The following is a 23,413-nucleotide window of genomic DNA, read 5'->3' on the forward strand; positions in this document are numbered from 1 at the left end:
GCTGGAGACAAGATGACACCATCTGTCAGAGGAAGTGTTTGAAGCTGGATGTGACAGAGTCTTGGGAGTGCTTTATAGGAGAAAACTGAATGGGGGTATTGTAGGAACCCCTGGATCTTTGTATATTGCTTTGGGATGATTGATTTTTGTGGAAAAGCCTTGGTTACCATTATGCCTGTAATGGGGGCTTTGGTTGCCACTATTGTGAGGGGGCGGGAACTGAATGTTGAGCGATACCGTCCGATACTTGAAAGTATCGGTATCGGAAAGTATCGGCCGATACCGGCAAAGTATCGGATCTAATCCGATACCGATACCCGATACCAATACAAGTCAATGGGACTCATGTATCGGACGGTATTCCTGATGGTTCCCAGGGTCTGAAGGAGAGGAAACTCTCCTTCAGGCCCTGGGAACCATATTAATGTGTAAAATAAAGAATTAAAATACAAAATATTGCTATACTCACCTCTCCGACGCAGCCTGGACTTCAGCGAGGGAACCGGCAGTGTTGTTTGCTTAAAATTCGCGCTTTAACTTCCTTACTTGAAGTCCCGGCTTGTGATTGGTCGCGCGCCGCCCATGTGACCGCGACGCGACCAATCACAGCAAGCCGTGACGTAATTTTAGGTCCTTCAGGATTTTAAAATTACGTTCCGGCGTTGTGATTGGTTGCGTCGCGGTCACATGGGCGACGCGACCAATCACAAGCCGTGACGTCACGGGAGGCAGCGCGCGTGTCCAGCCTCCCGTGACGTCACGGCTTGTGATTGGTCGCGTCGCCCATGTGACCGCGACGCAACCAATTACAACGCCGGAACGTAATTTTAAAATCCTGAAGGACCTAAAATTACGTCACGGCTTGCTGTGATTGGTTGCGTCGCGGTCACATGGGCGACGCGACCAATCACAAGCCGTGACGTCACGGGAGGCAGGACACGCGCGCATTTTAAAATGCGCGCGTCTCCTGCCTCCCGTGACGTCACGGCTTGTGATTGGTCGCGTCGCCCATGTGACCGCGACGCAACCAATCACAACGCCGGAACGTAATTTTGAAATCCTGAAGGACCTAAAATTACGTCACGGCTTGCTGTGATTGGTCGCGTCGCGGTCACATGGGCGGCGCCCGACCAATCACATGCCGGGACTTCAAGTAAGGAAGTTAAAGCGCGAATTTTAAGCAAACAACGCTGCCGGTTCCCTCGGTAAGGTGCAGGCTGCGTCGGAGAGGTGAGTATAGTAATATTTTTTATTTTAATTCTTTATTTTACACATTAATGTTGTTTCGATACCGATACCCGATACCACAAAAGTATCGGATCTCGGTATCGGAATTCCGATACAGCAAATATCGGCCGATACCCGATACTTGCGGTATCGGAATGCTCAACACTACTCGCGACCCTATCTAAAAGCTGGATATGGCTCGCGACTCTCTCTCAGAGCTGAATGTGGCTCTCAAGGTTAGAAACATTGGGGACTTCTGTTGTAGACAATGTTTGTTGTCTTAGGCTTGATATCGGATGTCCAACTTCACTCGTAGTACAGAATGGATTAATTGTGGAACCAGTGGTATGACCATTTTTTCAAGTGTCTAAGGAGCAGTGTCTGTCGAGCCCAAGCTTAAAAAGAGAAGAATTTTGCTAACCAACCGCATGTCATCATTAAAACTTAAGGAGATGCACGTGAATTGCAAAAGTGTATACTGTATTTAATTTAATCCAAATATTTAATCCCCAACCTGGAATTGAATCCAAAAAAAGGTGTATAAAAAGGTATCAAGTTTTCTTTTTCTTTTACACTTCTGGTTAAAAATAAAAAACAACGTTTGCACTAGCACTGCAGTTGTCTGAAGGCAGACACAAAAAATTAGGAAAATTGAATCAACTTATTTGCAACTGAGAATTCTTTTTGCACAGGTCTAGGCAGGTCAACCTTAAAAACAATTGCTCCATATTGTACCGATCATTACCATAAATGTAATGACTTTCAGTAAGTAACTTCAACCTAAATATTACCAATGATATATATCATAGTTCATGCTCCCCAGTGCATTAGAGTGGCAATATTCCTCCTCCCTCCCTGACACTCCTGGGTGTGATTTTGCTATGTGTGACCAATTTACACATTCACACACCATTCCTATTGCCATTTTAAAGCAATTTGTCATCTCTTCATCTAAAAACGCTGATTATAAAGAATTATGATGACATACTGTAAGTTGCAAAAAAAATCACGTTCTCCATCAATCAACCTCTGCATAAATGCCTAGAAAATTAGACAGGTTTATCATTTTGAAAAATGGATATCCAAAGTTATTTTACCTTTTCAACCCCGTACCACACATAATTAGTTAATTACTGTACTTATGTGAACTTACTCTTGAAAACGAGTCCACATACAGATGACCAATGTTGCAGTGCAGTCTCGTTAGCTGATTGTCTTCATCAGTTACTGCACAGTTTATCTGTTCCTGCTGGATGGGAAGGAAGACAATGGGAGTTTTATACATTGAAAGAATATTATTCAGCAAAATATCTGCATTACTGAGAACATAAGGCTTGTGCTTTGGCATCTTACATAGGATTAGACTACTACAGCCCAAATAGTGCAGCCTTAGTGAGACTTATAGTACATTTTTCTGTTCATCCATAGGGTATGGTAATAGCTTTGGTTAGGATGGAAGACTAAAAAAAAAATCACATTTCTGGCCAACTTTTTTCAACTTTTGGGGAAAAAGATTATTGGGCTTGGAAAGAAACCATCATTATAAAAGCCAGGAACAGGCACAATATACTTGTCACTGATCTTTCCCTTCTACTCTTAGATCTACTTTAAAAGTCCTTCTCCATATTATCTTTGGTAAGACAGGGTAGTCAGGAGGTCCGAGGTCAGATACCAGGAGGGCTCATAATACAGAGGGGCATGACAAGGGTGTGGTCAAGTAACAGTTCGGGGTCAAATGCCAAGAGAATGTGTCAAGATAAGGTGATAAGAGTAATGGATAGTCAAAAGCCAAATTTGGAGTCAGGTACCTGAGGTCAGAGAGCATTAAAAGCAAAAGAGATAACACACATGAATATTCAAGACAGATCCAAGGTCCGCCAATGAGATCAGGAAATCAGAGAAAAGCACACACATCACTAAGCAAAGCTACAGCTGACAGTGGTCTGCTAATGGCTGGCCATCTAAATAGCTAGCAAATTAACAAGGATGGGAAAGACCTAGAGGAAAGCCCCCAGGCTAGGCCAGATTGAGCAGCAGGGATGTGAATCAAAATGCTGACAGCCCAGCACACCCCAGCCTCAGGTTGAATGACTGGGCTGTCATTCACAATACTGACAGTCCAGCACTTTACAGATCTAATAGAGAGTCTGAGCTGTCACACACAGCGTCCCTGGGCCACAGTGATAGTGGCTGCGACTGGGTACTGAGCATCCACCGCCTGTTTAAATCAATAATGGGCAGATGTGCAGTACACGGCCAATATCAGTACAAAGGGAGTCCTTCTACACTCTATGCAGAAACAAGAAGTCTCTTTTCCCTGAATGAGTCATTCCTCTCCCACTCCTGACCCAGCTGCGTGACTTCTCCCCCCTGCCAAGAACTTTGCAGTGAGGTAGAATTGTAGTTCTGATGATGACTCATGCAGGCAAAAGATACTTCCTGTTTGTACATAGAACTTGGAAGGATTCAGCTAGTCAATTTTTAATCACAAGATGTCAAGGACCTAATGAAAAATAGAAGAATTAACTGGGTAGAAAGGCAAAATGAGCAATTGTAAGTTCTATATAATATGATGATGGCAATATATTAAGAGGATACAAATTTTGATGGGAGTGCTTCTTTAATGAAGGCTTGACCACGGTCAGGTATCAGTTATGACAGCATAAATGTCATTAATAGCACACAGCAGTGATACAATGCAGCAGAGAGTATTACCTGATCGAGAACTTTGATGAAGTAAATGCCTTTAGGAAGTCTCATATGTAACGCAGATTGATAGGCGTCATCCCCAGCATTGAACAGGGACATTTCAATCATTACAGTCTTTGTGCCTCCAACTACAAGATAGGTTTTGTTTTCTGATGATCTGCAATGAAACATAAAAACTCACAATTCTGCAGGAAAGACTGCAAGTCCACGACTATAAGGTGGACAGGGCTGTGTGAGATAGGTGGGCCATGACACCAAGGATTTGGCCTGCCTACTCATCCAGGAAAGGGATACTGGGGCAGACACGTCTTTACACTGAGGTAGTGAGCTAAAGATATCAGCAGTATAGTCATAAGGTTAAATAGCTTGTTCAGCTCTTACTTATTGATGACTTATCCATGAAACAAGTGGAGGTCCTGACACTCTGCAACTCCAACGATCAGCTACTATCTGCCACAGCTACCCTGTACATTTGTTTGATATCTGATGACGTTTTATCTCCTATTCACTTGCACTTCACATTGTGCAATCAATGATAATACCACTCCGATATCACTATACGGTATTAATTAACTCGCCACTGCCAGTAACCAGGGATATTATTTACAACACAAAAGTTACCAGAAAGAATAGACAATAGGATATATTACTGTAAGAATGGTGGACTGTACTATCGCGTTGAAGTCATCAATCGTGTTGCATTATAGTGTGAACAGTGTTATGCATTTTTCATGTATGTATAATGTACAGAATGTGATATGTGCTGCTACCAGGTACTAGTTAATGTAAGGGATTGTAATATGTAAGTGTAATATGCATATTGTGAATAGACTGTGACATGGTAGTGTACAGCATAAGGTAAGATATAGATTAGGATTTACAACACAGGATAAGGTACAGATAATGTTCGGGACTACCCCACAATGGGGTGGGGATAATGATAATATATGGCGGACTACTTAGAAAGGGAAGTGCTGTAACCAAGGTCAAGTTCAAGTGCAGTGAATAACTGGCAACAGCAAGGAACTATCGATCATGGCAGTAAGAGACCTTAATGGAATTCCTTGTGAACATTAATGCAACGTCAGGAGCTTAGGGCTCAGTGCAGGTACTGGGAGGGGTGCCTAATCCTCTGGCGTACAGGGAGCGATGGATGCAGAACTGCGAGTATGACAGCTAGTGGATCCCAGGTGTACTGCAGGACTGGATGAGAAATTCCCGTGGTAGACCAGAATAACCAATGTAGGGCTTGTCCAGGAAGAACGGATAGATAGTAATGTTGGAAATGGACTGTGTTAAGGAAACGCACTGCGTTAAGGAATTGAGGGGCAAAAAGCGTTGTGCCTGACACTGCATGTTACAATCTGATGATCTGATGAACTTGAACTAACCAGTAAACTGTTGTTGGTTAATATGAACTGTGTGTCCCCTGAGCAGGGCCGGCGTTAGGGGCAGGCAGACCAGGCGGCTGCCTAGGGCCCACGCTCCCCCAGGATTCCCCAGCTAGCGGCACATCACGCAGCCGCTATGGGGCCCCAGTGAGGCAGGGGGGCCTGCTTGCCACCAGCGCCGACTACCCCGCCGCCACCGCATTGAACTATACCAGTGTCTGCCAGAACAGTTCAAAGCAATGCTGGAGGAAAGAGTGTCAGCTGATGCTTTTTCTTCCATCATTCCCCAGTCTGCCTCTGACACTGCGGGTGCGCTATGATGTTCGCGCACTCACTGTGTGCCAGGCAAGTGCAGCCGCTGATGCAGGAACACAGAGCAGCGCGGGCACGAGGAGAGGTGAGTGAGGAGTGTGTTTTTTTTCACTGTAACAGTGAGTACTGGACTGTGGGGCCATTCTCAGGGGGGAGATGTGGGCTGTGCTATATACTATGCGGGCTGTACTATATACTATGCGGGTTGTGCTATATACTATGTGGGCTGTGCTATATACTATGCGGGCTGTGCTATATACTAAGTAAGCTGTGCTATATACTGTGTGGGCTGTGCTATATACTATGTGGGCTGTGCTATATACCATGTGGGTTGTGTTATATACTATTCAGGCTGTGCTATATACTATGTGGGCTGTGCTATATACTATGTGGGCTGTACTAAATACTATGTGGGTTGTGCTATATACTATGCGGGCTGTGCTATATACTAAGTAAGCTGTGCTATATACTGTGTGGGCTATGCTGTATACTATGCGGGCTGTGCTATATACTATGTGGCCTATGCTATATACTATGTGGGCTTTGTTATATACTCTGTGGGCTGTGCTATATACTATGCGGGCTGTGCTATATGCTCTGTGGGTTGTGCTATATACTATGTGGGCTGTGCTATATACTATGCAGGCTGTGATATATACTATGCAGGTTGTGTTATATACTATGCGGGCTGTGCTATATACTATGCAGGCTGAGCTATATACTATTCGGGCTGTGTTATATACTATGAGGGCTGTGCTATATACTATGCAGGCTGTATTATATACTATGAGGGCTGTGCTGTATACTATGCAGGCTGTGCTATATACTATGCAGGCTGTGTTATATACTATGGGGGTTATATTATATTCTACAGCGGAGGCTGTGTTATATACTATGTGAGTGTTTTATATACTATTGGGGGTATATTATATTCTATGAGGGAGGCTGTGTTATATACTATGTGGCTGTGTTATATACTATGTGGGGTACATTATACATTATATTCTATGGGGGAGGCTGTGTAATATACTATGGGGTACATTATATTCTATGGGGGCTACATAATATGCTATGGGGAGGTGGGCTGTATTACATTCTATGGGGGGACTACATTATATTCTATGGGGGCTGTATTATATTTTATGAGGGAGGATTGCATCATACTCTTTGATGGGGCTACATTATATTCTATGGGGGGCTGTATTAAATGTATATTCTATGAGGGGTGATTGCATCATACTCTATGAGGGGGCTACATTATACTATATGAGGGGGCTGTGTTATATTCTATGGGGGAGTTACATTATATTCTGTGGGGTGGGTGCATTATACCATTATACTCTGTGGGTGGCTGCATTATGCTCTATGGGGTGGCTGCATTATACTATATGTGGGCTGCATTATACTGTATCGAGGACTATGGGGAATACATTATACTATATGAAGAACTATGGGGTGCATTATACTATAGGAAGTGAATTGTACTACATGGATGACTATGGAGGCGCATTATACTATATGGAGCACTATTAGGCATGTATTATACTATGTGGAGGACTGAGCAGTGTATTTTAATATATGGAGGACTATGAGGAGTGTATTATACTATATGGAGGAATATGAGGAGTGTATTATACTACATGGAGGACTATGGGAAGTGTATAATACTATATGGAGGACTGAGAAGTGTATTATACTCTATGGAGGACTATGGGGCACATTATATTATATGGAGGACTATGCGGTGTGCATTTTACAATATGGAGGACTGTGGTGCACATTATAATATATGGAGGACTAAGGGGTGTATTATACTGAAAAAGCAAAATGCTGCATATTCATCGAGTGATTGGATTGTTTATGCCGGAACAAAAATCATTGTTCTCAGCAGCACATCGCCAGTGTAAACTGTAGATGTGCTGCTGATAACATGATACTGTATGGTGATCTGTTAGTGATCTATTAGTGATCATTCTGTCCCCATCATTCTTTCTCAGATGGTGGAAAGAGGCTGGGAAACAAGCGTTGAACGATTTCAATATTGTTGATCACACTCATTTAGCGGCCTGAACACAGCGCATGTAAATACATCCGAAATGCTTCTGTGTGATGTGCAATATGTTAGCATTTGGAGCCCCATTTTAAACTTTGCCTAGGCCCCACTTTGCCTAAAACCAGCCCTGCCCCTGAGCTGTCTGCTCCGGAAGATGGAGGTCTGGAAACAGTGGAGGTCTGTGGCCTACACATGAGTGTGATGCACCCCACACTGAGCAGCACATTGGGACTGGGACATGATTTTCTGTAAAGGGTCAGGGCATTATGTAGCAGCAGCTCGGTCATGATTACGTGAGTCCATGTTTAGAGTCCAGCACCGGGCACTAGGTGTCCACCAGTGTGAACCCTGAACTTTACAGGACAGGATCATTCATCTCTACCCAGGACCCCAGAGCTGCAGAGCAACAGTACTAACCACTGAGCCACCTATGTACATACATGTGCATGTATATATTTATTTAAAACTGGAAATATGGTAATATCTCTTTAAATCTTCTACAGAGAGAATGGAATACCAGCAGGTTTTGGATGAAAGTGAAATACAGATGTATTTAATTCATTTTAATACAGTAAAAATCAGAATAAAAAATCATGCAAATAAAAATGACATTTCTAGAATGATCTGGCACAAAACCAAGCCATTACTCATTGTACACCTTAGGGACAGAAGCTGGCACAGACATAAGCAACAGAAGGTAAAAGCACTGCATAAACAGCCAGGTTCCAAGACAACAGCAAATTAGAGAGAAACATATTGCTAGCAGTGTAGCAATTAAATTTCAGACTTTTTTTTGTTCCTCCGGTGCTTATTTATATATATTTATTGTATTAAAGCTTCATACTGAGAGTGTGAAAATAACCTTTACCTATAAAGGGATCCATTTACCCACAGGAACATATTATTTCAAAGTTCGATTTCTTTGAAGTTTTCAGTGTATTTTTTGCTATGAATACAGAGTATTTTATGTAATTGGATGATGCAGGATTAGAGTGTGCAGATATATAGAAACAGAGCATTGCAAAAGTATTCAACCCTTCAAAACGTAATTCCAAAGAAATGCGTTATGTCCAAGTTTGGTCTTATTCATGGGCTAAACTCACACGTCAGTGAACAGAACCAAAATGCAACAGACAGCCCACAGATGTACGGTACCTAACATTGATGTGTGAATTTAGCTCTAGCCCTAGTCTGTGTGATTTCACACCGCACCTAAGCCCTGGGAACACGCCAAAGGATACCCTCTGCAGATATCCTTGATAAAGGCAATAACGTCGAAACGTTGGATGGACCTTTGTCTGTATATCCTATTATGTCAGCTGTAAATTAAAATTGAAAATTATCTTGAAAATAGAACTTCTTTGTGATTTGTGGCTCCCTTTTTCTTGCCCATTGTAGTCCTAATCTGGGAGTACTATCTGGAGGACTATGAGGGGTGCATTATACTGTAAGGAGGACTATGAGGAGTGCATTATGCTATATAGAGGAAAATTAGGGGTGCATTATACTATATGGAGGACTATGAGGGGTGCATTATACTGTATGGTGGACTATGAGTAGTGCATTATGTTATATGGAGGACTATTGAGGGGTGCATTATTCTATATGGTGGACTATGAGAAGTGCATTATACTATAAGAAGGACTATTCAGGTGCATTATACTGTATGAAGGACTATGAGGAGTGCATCATGCTATAAGGAGGACTATGAAGAGTGCATTTTACTTTTATGGGGCCCCATGACTTCTATGTTCACTTCTGAATTGGAAGTAGCATTATCAGTATAGAAGTGTGTAGCATTGGCAAAATGCAAGACCCTGAGTTGTCCTCTTGTAAGAGGTATTTTAATACACCAGTTGATTATATTAGTGTCCTTTGTTTGCAACAGATGATGGGAGAAGGCTATTACTGATCAGCAATACTTGAAGATTAGCTAATCCAAAATTGGGATTTTCCAATTTTACTATACTTCTGTGCAATTTGACGATCTGATCATAATCATGTTCCAAAACAAAACTGTGGGGGCTGGCTCAGTGCTGCCCCTCACCTTATCTGCTCTTATAGACATTAACTATTTTTAATTCTTTATGTGAATATAATTACAATATCTCCTTTGGTTTTATTCTAGTCTTGTAGTTTGCACTCCAGGATTTATTTTATCCCAACACAAAGAAAAAAGGACGTGAGCTGTATTTATGATAAGCCATGGATAACATTTCTTTTTCAATTAAGTCTAATCCTTCTTCTGACTGGACACCATTAGTTGGACGATGTTCTGCTGATAACACAGTGATACAGGGCAAGTGTGAATGTGTGATCCCAATAAATAGCATATCGCTCCTGTACAGGGCCTGGAAATACCAGCCTTTTAGCACTTGCTAATTGTCTGATAACTGCTACTGATGTAATTGCTCTCTATCTAGCAGCTTAACCTTGTCCTCATTATTAAGCAGACTAATCTAAAGCAAATGTCACATTAGGAAATCTTCATCTACACATGCAGAAGTAACGCATAGGAGATGGAATTACTGAATTATGCAGAAATGTAGGCTGATTATTTGTACACCTATTAAAAGTGACACATCATGTAAAAGTGCCAAAAGAAGATGTGACCACTTACCAATCCATCTTCATCCAGGCACCAAGAAGTATTGCTTAGCTAAAGGGCTTGTGCACCTGACCATAAAAATCTGATAAGTTCTTCATTGTTTTGTCAGATAGCACTCATTTCCATATTATTCTATGGGTCTGTGCATATGTCCAATTTTTATCTTTGGACCGGGCACAAGTTGCATCCAATTATAATGTGATGCAACTCGCACATGCTGCAATTTTTTTCTTAACTAATTATTGGATAATAAACTACGCCATACTTGTCGACGGGTCAGCGGAAAAAAATCGGACTGCACTCAGATAACATCCGAGTGTGATCCAATTTTCACAAACTGACAAAATAGAGAAGATAGGCACATTTTTTCTCCTCTACATCTGAGAAAATCAGATCACACTCTAATCCAACGTTCATCAACATGTAGATAGGAAATGATTATGGTTAGCATTAGCCCAGTGGGAGGGCACTTCCTGGTTCGAAGCAGTTCAGCATCAGCCAATAAAATGTGCAGAGAGTTCAAGTTCAGTTGGGATGGTGGTTTGCTAGGTGCAGCATGGGCCAAACATTTAGGACAGATAGGACAATGGGTGGCCTGTATGATAACCCAACTTTGATCCCCACACAGTCCCCCATATAGTATAATGGACCCCACACAGTCCTCCATACAGTATAATGGTCCCATATAGTCATCCATGCAGAATAATGGGCCCACATAATCCTTCATACAGTATAACGGCCCCACATAAACATCATACAGTATAATGGAGCCTGCATTGCCTTCCATACAGTATAATAGCCCCACATATTTCTCCATACAGAATAATGGGTCCCTATTGCCTTTCATACATTATAATGGGCCCAGCATTGCTTTCCATACAGTACAATGGCCCCTACATAGTCCTCCATATAGTATAATGGGTCCTGAATTGCCTTTCATACAGTATAATGGCCCCCACATAGTCCTCCTCACAGAATAATAGCCCCACATAATCTTCCATACAGTATAATGTATAGAGGAACAAAGGACCAAACAAGTTGAAACCCAATCTGCCATGGGGTAATTGGGCAAGCACTATATACATGAGACCACTGATGGATCCCGGCACTTTGGCCATGATTGACTGCCATGATTGACTGGGTCTGTCAGTGTATATCCACACATTTATCTTAGGGGATATCTTACTGGCAAAGTCATTGCCTTTTTTGGAGAAGGGCATGGGCCACATTGCAAAGGTAAGGGAGAAAGAAGCAGCTGTAGTTCACTAAACTGTGCATAGCCAACATTATACTAAATAAGTTACGGTATGTGGCCTCACCAGACCTGATTAACCTTATTTGACTCTTGACTCATCATACATGTACATGGACCGAACCACACAGTGTAATATTATATTATACAGCAGCACAGCCACTGTTTGAAGTGCCCCTGATTACATGGTTCACAAAATCCATAATTCTACACTAATTGACAGCGGATCAGCCACTTTTAAATTCATGTTTTCTATAATCTCCATTTCTAAAAGCTCTACCTCGTATAGGTGGTAGTGCTGGTAGTGTGCTCTTTACAACTTATCCCTCCCATGACCTAGCTGACCCTCTTCCCATTGGTACCCCATTAATGTTCCCATAACTGTCCAAAACATCCTATCCCTCCATATCTGTAACAACATTGTCTACTACAAGGCCTCACGTAGGTTGTAAGTAGTTGCAGCTTTGCCCACAACCTGTTTTTTTAGTATTTGCATTTGTTAAAATTGTACTGCATCCCATTTGGGGCACCTACCTTTACCGGGGTAGGGTAGACAGCTACATATTTCCACATTGTGCTCTTAAATAATGATGTAATGTAATAGATTAGGGTGTGGGATCAAGGTAAAATAGGGAGCATATAAGGAGGGGGATGATACATTGGTCTCAGATATATCTGGCAGTCACTTACTTCCTCCTCTCTATCATAAGCCAATGTGCTTTTAGCTGAGCGTGCCTGATGTAGAAGAACATACTTTTTGTGCATGATGTAAAATAACATACGTTGTGTGCATGATGTGATTTTCCATACTTTGAAACATACATTTTATTGGATATATTGTTAAATAAGTGTTTTCTATGTCCTCGTCTTAGCTAGAATATAACAAGGCCAATTCTCGCAGAGTCTCCTTCATCTCTTTGCCATGACCATAATTACACTTTGCAAATTGAATTTGGCAAAAACAGATCTCTCCCTTTCCCACAGCTATTGGCAGAAACATTCTAACCCATTTATTTTATAAATGAAACAATTCATTATTAACTTTTTTCTTTAAATAGCAAAAATTACAAATATGATTTGTTTTTACAGACTTGCAAAAATTGTACAGGCCAATATAGTCAATTTGTCAATAGAAAATAACCCCAAAAAGATAATAGCGGATCTACTCACCCTGGAAAGGAAAATTTTCCTCTGATCTGTAAATCAGCAGAGCAGTTTGCCAAAGCACAGTATCTTGCAAAAGAAACCTGACAAAAGATACATACAGTACTTATTTATTGATCAAAATAAACTCTAGGTTTCGCTCTTTATGACGCTCTATACAGTATATCTGACAACTATAGACATTGTAGAAGGTCAGGTCAATTCTACAACTCAGCAAATCTTTTTTGGAAATGGAAGGCTAAGCATCTGTCAGACACCTCTGACTTCACTTTATCTTGAGGTTAAAACATACAATTAAGACCTCTATACACATTAAACTAAAGTTGGCTGAACCTACTGATATTGGTGGGATTGGCTGATAATTTTATGTGTATGGCTCTCTTGGAATTCCAACAATTGATTTGTATGGTCTCCGGGAGAGGAGGCTCTCCCTCAACAAGACCACACATGTGCTCGGTGAGCCGGGCATTCCTATGTATGTGTAGTCGGGATAGATACCTGTTGGCCAACAGTAGTTAGGACAACAGCTATCTAATGTGTAGGGCAGCCTTGACCTGAGATATAAGTGAATGGCATCCACCGACAGATGAAAATGAAGCAGCTGGACACTATAGCTGACACCCTGCTGCATCAACCACAACTGGTGCTGAACCAGCTCATAGCCATATAACCCTTTAGGTTTTGCTATCAATAATGATTACTGCATCTAGATGGTTAACAGAGTGTGGAGCCTTCCTCTTTAACCCCATCGGCATCCTGAAGTTATGATTTGGGTGATCCTGATGGTTGCCATGAAAATTCATGGGCAAGTAATGGCCTTTGAGTCTGCCAGCTGGAGTGATCCATTCAGAAATTAGCAACATTTCGCTGATAAAAATAAAATGTTTCATTCCTGTTATGCCACTTTGCATTAATTTCTGAAAAGCACCTGAAGGGTTAATAAACTACCTGAAAACAGCTTTATGCTGAGGGTTGCAGTTTTTAAAATGGTATCATTTTCGGGGGGTTTCCAATATTTAGGTCCCCCAAAGTTACTTAAGAACTAAATAGATCCCTACAAAATAAGTTATGCAAATTTCCTTCAAAAAAATTAAAAATTTCTGCAACATTTTACATTTCATTTTCCAACATCCTAACAAGATAAAACAACATTTTACAGATGTCCTGATGTAAAGCAGACATGAGGGAAATTTATTAATTAATTATTTTTTGAGGTAAGACTATCTGGATTAAAGAGAAAATCATTCGAAGGTGATCATTTTTGTCAAATTTCTGATATCTTAAAAATAAATGCAAAACATATTGACTTAAATTTACCATTAACATAAAGTATAATGTGTCACGGAAAAATATTCTCAAAATCAAAAGCATTCTCAAAATCACTGGGATATGTTGAAAAATATTTAGAATTGAGAGTCCTCAGTAGTTGATACCTTTTAATGGCTAACTGAAAAGATGGTTACAAAATGCAAGCTTTCCAGACTACACAGGTCTCTTCATCAGGCTAGACTAAAAGAAATTCTCGAAAGCTTGCAATTTGTTACCATCTTTTCAGTTAGCTATTAGAAGGTATCAACTACTGAGGACTCTCAATTCTAAATATTTTTCTATCCACTGGCTAACACGGTACCAAGATATATATCTTTCCTGTATGGGATATGTTGAAACATTCCAGTAACACATTTCAGATTTTTAAAAATTGTCCTGGTCACTTAGGGGTTAAGAGTCAGACATGAAACATCTCTAATTTTCTCTTCAGCATTTGAGGAAAGAAATTTGATCTTCTGACTTAGAGTCCACAGATATTTCACTATCAGAAAATAAATCTGCATCTGTTGATAATAGTCTAGTGTATGACCCCATACTTACCAATATCTTATTTGTATAATGGTGATGTTTAAGTTAGGCCCAGTATCACCTAAAACCAGTCAGGACCACCCACCCAACAGTGGAGTTTTTACAAGCTCTACTCTTTTTTGGACAAGGACATGCTACAATTTGCAAGGATTGCTTCTAAAAGATTAAACACAATCCCAGAAAATTCAAGACTGTTGGCAACTATGTGACCAGATCTACTGGCAGCCACTGCCTTCACCAGTGCAGAGATTATGAATTGCTAAACCTTAAAAGAAGCAGTATAAAGCAGAAAGAAAAAAAGCACCACACATACTATAGCTAAAAAACAAGATAGCCATAGACCAACCTCTGATACCATATTCATATGTCCTACAAGTCCTTGAATTCTCTTTGCAACTCCAACTGTGAAGGCTTTTATACATATAATAGTCCTCTCTTGCTCAAAGCCAAATAATGTCACGTATTGCAAACTGGGTCTAAGGGTAACGTTACACAAAACGATTTACCAACGATCACGACCAGCGATACGACCTGGCCGTGATCGTTGGTAAGTCGTTGTGTGGTCGCTGGGGAGCTGTCACACAGACAGCTCTCCAGCGACCAACGATGCCGAAGTCCCCGGGTAACCAGGGTAAACATCGGGTTACTAAGCGCAGGGCCGCGCTTAGTAACCCGATGTTTACCCTGGTTACCATCGTAAATGTAAAAAAAAACAAATCGTACATACTCACATTCCGGTGTCCGTCTGGTCCCTCGCCGTCTGCTTCCCACACTGCTTTTACTTTCCGGCCGGCAGTCAGTCAGTGCGGGAAGAAGACGGCTTGGGACCTGACGGACACTGGAATGTGAGTATGTACGGTTTTTTTTTTTTTACATTTACGATGGTAACCAGCGACGAAATAAAGTTCCAAACGATCCAGCGACGAAATAAAGTTCCAAACGATCTGCTACGACGTATGATTCTCAGCAGGGTCCCTGATCGCTGCTGCATGTCAGACACAGCAATATCGTATGGATATCGCTGGAACGTCACGGATCGTACCGTCGTAGCGACAAAAGTGCCACTGTGAGACGGTACCCTAAAATGTCTCGCTTAACAAAGAGGATTCAGTTTGATAGTCCCTATGAACTGGGTGTCATCTAGTTTAATAATCTGTGTGGATCTCCCAGCTCATGAAGAACATTCATAGACTGGTGACAATATTTGTTTGAATTGAATGGTGCCATTATTTAGTTCAACTTAGAGATAAAGGGAACCTGTCATGTTAAAAAAAACTCTATTAATCTTAATTGGCAGATCTGGGGTTAGCTTGCGGGTTAATTTCATTCTGATCCTGTGTGGTGCCCAAACTGAGAACCCTGCTGCTGGGAGGAAATTAACTTTATTCCTCCCGGTAGCCTTGACCTTTCAGTCACAGTGATGGTGCCGTCACGGTTTCAGTCATCACTTTGTGCATAGAGAGTGGCAACTGTTACCGCGCCCCCAGCACTGACTGACAGCAGGCTTGGCAGTAAGGCATGGTGGCTTAGTGGTGAGCACTGCAGCCTTGCAGCACTGGGGTACTGGGTTCAAATCCCACCAAGGACAACATCTGCATCTGTGTTTGCGTGGGTTTCCTCCGGGTAGTCCAGTTTCCTCCCACATTCCAAAGACAGTGCCAATAATGTTTGTAAAGCGCTGTAAGGCATATGCCAGACATGTTATTAAGCAGGTCAGGATACCTCAGCTAGTGTTCATATGAGCCTGAACTTTGACTCTTAAATTGGTATTTATTGCAGCTTATTGTGCTGCTATCCTTGGAGGAGGGGGATGCAGGGTCATTGAACAATCTATGCTTGCTAACATGTTGATTACTCATTGTATCAGGCTACGCAGCTTGTTGACCTTTAAACATTGAAGGACAAACTATAAAGATTAATTAAATACTCTAACAATGAGAGTTGATCTGATCCCATCTTCCCCCTATCCCGTGGATGATGGCCTGGAGGAATATAGACCTGCTCCATTGACCACCGCTGAACATATTGAGACATTTGTAGAAGCCAGGTTGGGACAATCAGGTCACCTAGCTACTTGCCTCAATCTACTCTCAGCTTCCTGAGCTTGCCATGATCCCCTCACTGTGGGTGTCAGCCCAAAGCAGGGTGCCACTGGATGGGGTAGTTGGCCTTGGAAGCCCCAAAGCTGCAACTGCTCTAATCCTGGCAAACAAGCGGAAGAGTGAGACTCTGTAATTTTCACCATCTTATGTGCTTATTGGGACTGCTGTTATGACCCCAATGGCAGAGGGTCTCAAAAGTACATACCAAGTCTGCAAACACAAAAAACCAGCTCATAGGGCAGTGGTAACTGGGCTGACCATATATCTAATCCTAGCACAACAAATAGCAGCAGCCGGGGAACATGCCTATGTTGGTTCTAGACGTCTCGCGCCAGCCGGAGAACTAACTAACCCTAGAAGGGAAAAGATAGACCTTTCTTGCCTCCAGAGAAAAGACCCCAAAAGTTGGATACAAGCCACCAACAAATAATAACGGTGAGGTAAGGAGAAAAGACAAACGTAAGAATGAACTAGATATTTAGCAAAGAGAGGCCCACTGACTAATAGCAGAATATAGTAAGATGACTTATATGGTCAGCAAAAACCCTATCAAAATTTCCACGCTGGATATTCAAGAACCCCCAAACCGTCTAACGGCCCGGGGGGAGAACACCAGCCCCCTAGAGCTTCCAGCAAAATCAGGAATCACATTTAGTACAAGCTGGACAAAAAATAAGAGCAAAGCAAGTAACCAAAAAACAAGGAAGCAGGACTTAGCTTAATTTTGCAAGATCCAAGACCAGCAAACAGGAGCAAACAGAAAGGAACTGATTACAACGATGCCAGGCACTGGACTGAGAAACCAGGAAGTTTATATAGCAACACCCCTGGACTAATGACCCAGGTGGGTGCCAAACTGAGGAAAGACAATCCCAGAGTCATATCACTAGTGACCACAAGAGGGAGCCAAAAAAGTCTAATTCACAACAGTACCCCCCCTTTAAGGAGGGGTCACCGAATCCTCACCAAGACCACCAGGGCGATCAGGATGAGCAGCGTGAAAGGCACGAACTAAATCGGCCGCATGCACATCAGAGGCAACCACCCAGGAATTATCCTCCTGACCATAGCCCTTCCACTTGACCAGATACTGAAGCCTCCGCCTGGAGAGACGAGAATCCAAGATCTTCTCCACCACATACTCCAACTCGCCCTCAACCAACACCGGAGCAGGAGGCTCAACAGAAGGAACCACAGGTACAACGTACCGCCGCAACAAAGACCTATGGAACACGTTGTGAATGGCAAGCGACACCGGAAGATCCAAGCGAAAGGACACAGGATTAAGGATTTCCAATATCTTGTAAGGACCGATGAAGCGAGGCTTAAATTTAGGAGAGGAGACCTTCATAGGAACAAATCGAGAAGACAGCCATACCAAATCCCCAACACGAAGTCGGGGACCCACACCGCGGCGGCGGTTGGCAAAACGCTGAGCCTTCTCCTGTGACAACTTCAAGTTGTCCACCACATGATTCCAGATCCGCTGCAACCTATCCACCACAGAATCTACCCCAGGACAGTCAGAAGGCTCCACATGTCCCGAGGAAAAACGAGGATGGAAACCAGAGTTGCAAAAAAATGGCGAAACCAAAGTAGCGGAACTAGCCCGATTATTAAGGGCAAACTCAGCCAACGACAAGAAGGTCACCCAATCATCCTGATCTGCAGAAACAAAACACCTCAAATAAGCCTCCAGAGTCTGATTAGTTCGCTCCATTTGTCCATTAGTCTGAGGATGAAAGGCAGACGAAAATGACAAATCAATGCCCATCTTAGCACAAAAGGATCGCCAGAACCTGGAAACAAACTGGGATCCTCTGTCAGACACAATATTCTCAGGAATGCCGTGTAAACGAACCACATTCTGAAAGAACAAAGGAACCAGATCGGAAGAGGAAGGCAGCTTAGGCAAAGATACCAAATGGACCATCTTGGAAAAGCGATCACATACCACCCAGATGACAGACATGCCCTGAGACACCGGAAGATCTGAAATGAAATCCATGGAAATGTGTGTCCAAGGCCTCTTTGGGACAGGCAAGGGCAAGAGCAACCCGCTGGCACGAGAACAGCAAGGCTTAGCTTGAGCACAAGTCCCACAGGACTGCACAAATGACCGCACATCCCGTGACAAGGAAGGCCACCAAAAGGACCTAGCCACCAGATCTCTGGTGCCAAAAATTCCCGGATGCCCTGCCAACACCGAGGAATGAACCTCGGAAATGACTCTGCTGGTCCACTTATCAGGAACAAACAGTCTGTCAGGTGGACAAGAGTCAGGTCTACCAGCCTGAAATCTCTGCAACACAAGTCGCAAATCCGGAGAAATGGCTGACAGGATAACTCCCTCTTTGAGAATACCAACTGGTTCTGCGACTCCAGGAGAGTCAGGCACAAAGCTCCTTGAAAGAGCATCAGCCTTCACATTCTTTGAACTTGGTAAATACGAGACCACAAAGTCAAAACGGGAGAAAAACAATGACCAGCGGGCCTGTCTAGGATTCAGGCGTTTAGCAGACTCGAGATACATCAGATTTTTGTGATCAGTCAAGACCACCACACGATGCTTAGCACCCTCGAGCCAATGACGCCACTCCTCAAATGCCCACTTCATGGCTAACAACTCCCGATTGCCAACATCATAATTCCGCTCAGCAGGCGAAAACTTCCTAGAGAAAAAGGCACATGGTCTCATTACAGAGCAACCAGGGCCTCTCTGCGACAAAACGGCCCCTGCCCCAATCTCAGAAGCATCCACTTCAACCTGAAAGGGAAGTGAGACATCAGGCTGGCACAAAACAGGCGCCGAAGTAAACCGGCGCTTCAACTCTTGAAAGGCTTCCACAGCTGCAGGAGCCCAGTTAGCAACATCAGAACCTTTCTTGGTCATAGCCGTCAAAGGTTTAACAACGCTAGAAAAATTAGCGATAAAACGACGGTAGAAGTTAGCAAAACCCAAGAACTTCTGAAGAAACTTAACTGACGTGGGTTGAGTCCAATCATGAATAGCTCGGACCTTGACTGGGTCCATCTCCACCGCAGAAGGGGAAAAAATAAAACCCAAAAAGGGAACCTTCTGTACTCCAAAGAGACACTTTGAGCCCTTAACAAACAAAGCATTCTCACGCAAAACCTGAAACACCATCCTGACCTGCTCTACATGCGAGTCCCAATCATCAGAAAAAAACAGAATATCATCCAGATAAACAATCACAAATTTATCCAGATACTTCCGGAAAATATCATGCATAAAGGACTGAAACACTGAAGGAGCATTAGAGAGCCCGAAAGGCATCACCAAGTACTCAAAATGACCTTCGGGCGTATTAAATGCAGTTTTCCATTCATCTCCTTGCTTAATGCGCACAAGGTTGTAAGCACCACGAAGATCTATCTTGGTGAACCACTTGGCACCTTTAATCCGGGCAAACAAGTCCGACAACAGAGGCAAAGGATACTGAAATTTAACAGTGATTTTATTCAGAAGCCGATAGTCAATACAAGGTCTCAAAGATCCGTCCTTCTTGGCCACAAAAAAGAATCCCCCACCAAGAGGGGAAGAGGATGGACGGATATGCCCCTTCTCCAGAGATTCCTTGATATACGAACGCATTGCGGTATGCTCAGGTACAGACAGATTAAATAATCTTCCCTTAGGAAATTTACTACCTGGAATCAAATCTATAGCGCAGTCACAGTCCCTATGAGGAGGAAGAGCACTGGACCTGGACTCGCTGAATACATCCTGGTAATCAGACAAATACTCAGGAACTTCCGAAGGAGTAGAGGAAGCAATAGACACCGGCGGGGAATCACCATGAATTCCCTGACAGCCCCAACTTGACACAGACATTGCCTTCCAATCCAAGACTGGATTATGGGTCTGTAACCATGGCAGACCCAAAACGACCAAATCATGCATTTTATGCAGAACAAGAAAACGAATCACCTCCCGATGTTCAGGAGTCATGCACATGGTTACCTGTGTCCAAAACTGCGGTTTATTTTCCGCCAATGGCGTAGCATCAATACCTCTAAGAGGGATAGGATTTACCAACGGCTCAAGAACAAAACCACAGCGCTTGGCAAACGACAGATCCATAAGACTCAGGGCAGCACCTGAATCCACAAACGCCATAACAGGGTAGGAGGACAATGAGCAAATTAAAGTCACAGACAAAATAAATTTAGGTTGCAAATTACCAATGGCGACAGGACTAACAACCCTAGTTAGGCGTTTAGAGCATGCTGATATAACATGTGTAGAATCACCACAGTAAAAACACAACCCATTCTGACGTCTATGATTTTTCCGTTCATTTCTAGTCTGAATTCTACCACATTGCATTAAATCAGGTGTTTGTTCAGACAACACCACCAGAGGATTCGCGGCTTTGCGCTCCCGCAAACGCCGGTCAATTTGAATAGCCAGCGCCATGGAATCATTCAGACCTGTAGGAATGGAGAAACCCACCATCACATTCTTAATGGCTTCAGAAAGGCCATTTCTGAAATTTGCGGCCAGAGCACACTCATTCCACTGAGTAAGCACGGACCATTTCCGAAATTTTTGGCAATACACTTCAACTTCATCCTGACCCTGAGAAATAGCCAGCAAGGCTTTTTCTGCCTGAATTTCAAGATTGGGTTCCTCGTAAAGCAATCCGAGCGCCAGAAAAAACGCATCAATATTTGCCAATGCCGGATCTCCTGGCGCTAGCGAGAAGGCCCAATCCTGAGGGTCGCCCCGTAAGAAAGAGATAACAATTTTTACTTGCTGAGCTGAGTCTCCAGATGAACGGGGTCTCAGAGATAGAAACAATTTACAATTATTCCTGAAATTCCTAAACTTAAATCGGTCTCCAGAGAACAGTTCAGGAATAGGTATTTTAGGTTCAGACATTGGACTACTGGTAACAAAATCTTGTATGCCCTGCACACGAGCAGCAAGCTGATCCACACTTGTAATCAAAGTCTGGACATTCATGTCTGCAGCAAGCACAAGCCACTCAGAGGTAAAGGGGAGGAAAAAAGAGAGGAAAGAAAAAAAAAAAAAAACTCAGACTTTCCTTTCTTGTAATCCCACTTCTGCAATGCATTAAACATTCAACCTTGGCCTGGCATACTGTTATGACCCCAATGGCAGAGGGTCTCAAAAGTACATACCAAGTCTGCAAACACAAAAAACCAGCTCATAGGGCAGTGGTAACTGGGCTGACCATATATCTAATCCTAGCACCACAAATAGCAGCAGCCGGGGAACGTGCCTACGTTGGTTCTAGACGTCTCGCGCCACCCGGAGAACTAACTAACCCTAGAAGAGAAAAGATAGACCTTTCTTGCCTCCAGAGAAAAGACCCCAAAAGTTGGATACAAGCCCCCAACAAATAATAACGGTGAGGTAAGGAGAAAAGACAAACGTAAGAATGAACTAGATATTTAGCAAAGAGAGGCCCACTGACTAATAGCAGAATATAGTAAGATGACTTATATGGTCAGCAAAAACCCTATCAAAATTTCCAAGCTGGATATTCAAGAACCCCCGAACCGTCTAACGGCCCGGGGGGAGAACACCAGCCCCCTAGAGCTTCCAGCAAAATCAGGAATCACATTTAGTACAAGCTGGACAAAAAATAAGAGCAAAGCAAGTAACCAAAAAACAAGGAAGCAGGACTTAGCTTAATTTTGCAAGATCCAAGACCAGCAGACAGGAGCAAACAGAAAGGAACTGATTACAATGATGCCAGGCACTGGACTGAGAAACCAGGAAGTTTATATAGCAACACCCCTGGACTAACGACCCAGGTGGGTGCCAAACTGAGGAAAGACAATCCCAGAGTCATATTACTAGTGACCACAAGAGGGAGCCAAAAAAGTCTAATTCACAACAGACTGCACTATATGTTATTGTCTGTTGGTGGTTCAATAAAGTACTACCACACTGTTTTACCCTTACCCTGTGTTGTCTCAGTAGTATTATGTCTGCAGAAAAGGAGTACTGGTGTTCAGTGCTTAGAGCCCTGGTCCATGCGGTCTTTCTATAGCCAGGCCAGTGGACAAGAGCACCCACTGACCCTCGTGTCTCCACAGACATTTTCCCTTTGAACCCATCAACTTTTATATAAGAAGGTTTTTGCAATATTGATTATGTTATTGTTATTATGTAGTGGACCAAAATTAAACCTATGCTACTCTAAACCTCCACCATCCATCTACAATGTATCTGAAAAGTTCAAGATAATTTTTGACAGGTGACTAAAAAATCAGGTATTGTGATAATATATAATTTTATTTATTTATTTCATTTTACATAGTACAATCTATATTAAAACAAAATAGAACCCTTCCAATTTCCCAACTGGTCACTGAGGCTATTTTAGACTCATATTTCCTTTAGTTTCAGGAAACAACACATGGACATTAGGGTGCTTTTACACTAGCGTCGTATGACGCACGTTGCAATGCGTCATTTTGGAGAAAAAATGCATCCTGCAAAATTGCCCGCAGGATGTGTTTTTTCTCCATACACTTGCATTAGCGACGCATTGCGATGGATTGCCACACGTTGCATCCGTCGTGCAACGGATGCATTGTGTTATGGCACACACGACGCACAAAAAAAGTTACATGTAACTTTTTTTGTGCGTCGTGTCCGCCATTTCCGACTGCGCACGCGCAGCCGGAACTCCACCCCCGCCTCCCCAGACATCACAATGGGGCAGCTGTTGTGAACTC

General features: G+C 42.7%; 1 protein-coding gene across 1 annotated transcript in view; it reads right to left on the bottom strand.

Moving 5' to 3' along the window:
• The window catches only part of ITGA4 (integrin subunit alpha 4), a 184,132-nt gene that overhangs the window by 29,759 nt on the left and 130,960 nt on the right, over positions 1 to 23,413 (bottom strand). Inside the window, exons 17-19 of the mRNA XM_077272594.1 lie at positions 12,723 to 12,799; positions 3,943 to 4,093; positions 2,381 to 2,476 (exon numbers count right to left, since the gene is read on the bottom strand). Coding sequence (XP_077128709.1) covers positions 2,381 to 2,476; positions 3,943 to 4,093; positions 12,723 to 12,799 — 324 coding nt within the window. The remainder of the gene's footprint in view (positions 1 to 2,380; positions 2,477 to 3,942; positions 4,094 to 12,722; positions 12,800 to 23,413) is intronic.

The sequence above is a fragment of the Ranitomeya variabilis genome, chromosome 7 (genome assembly GCF_051348905.1).
Source record: "Ranitomeya variabilis isolate aRanVar5 chromosome 7, aRanVar5.hap1, whole genome shotgun sequence".
NCBI lineage: Eukaryota > Metazoa > Chordata > Amphibia > Anura > Dendrobatidae > Ranitomeya > Ranitomeya variabilis.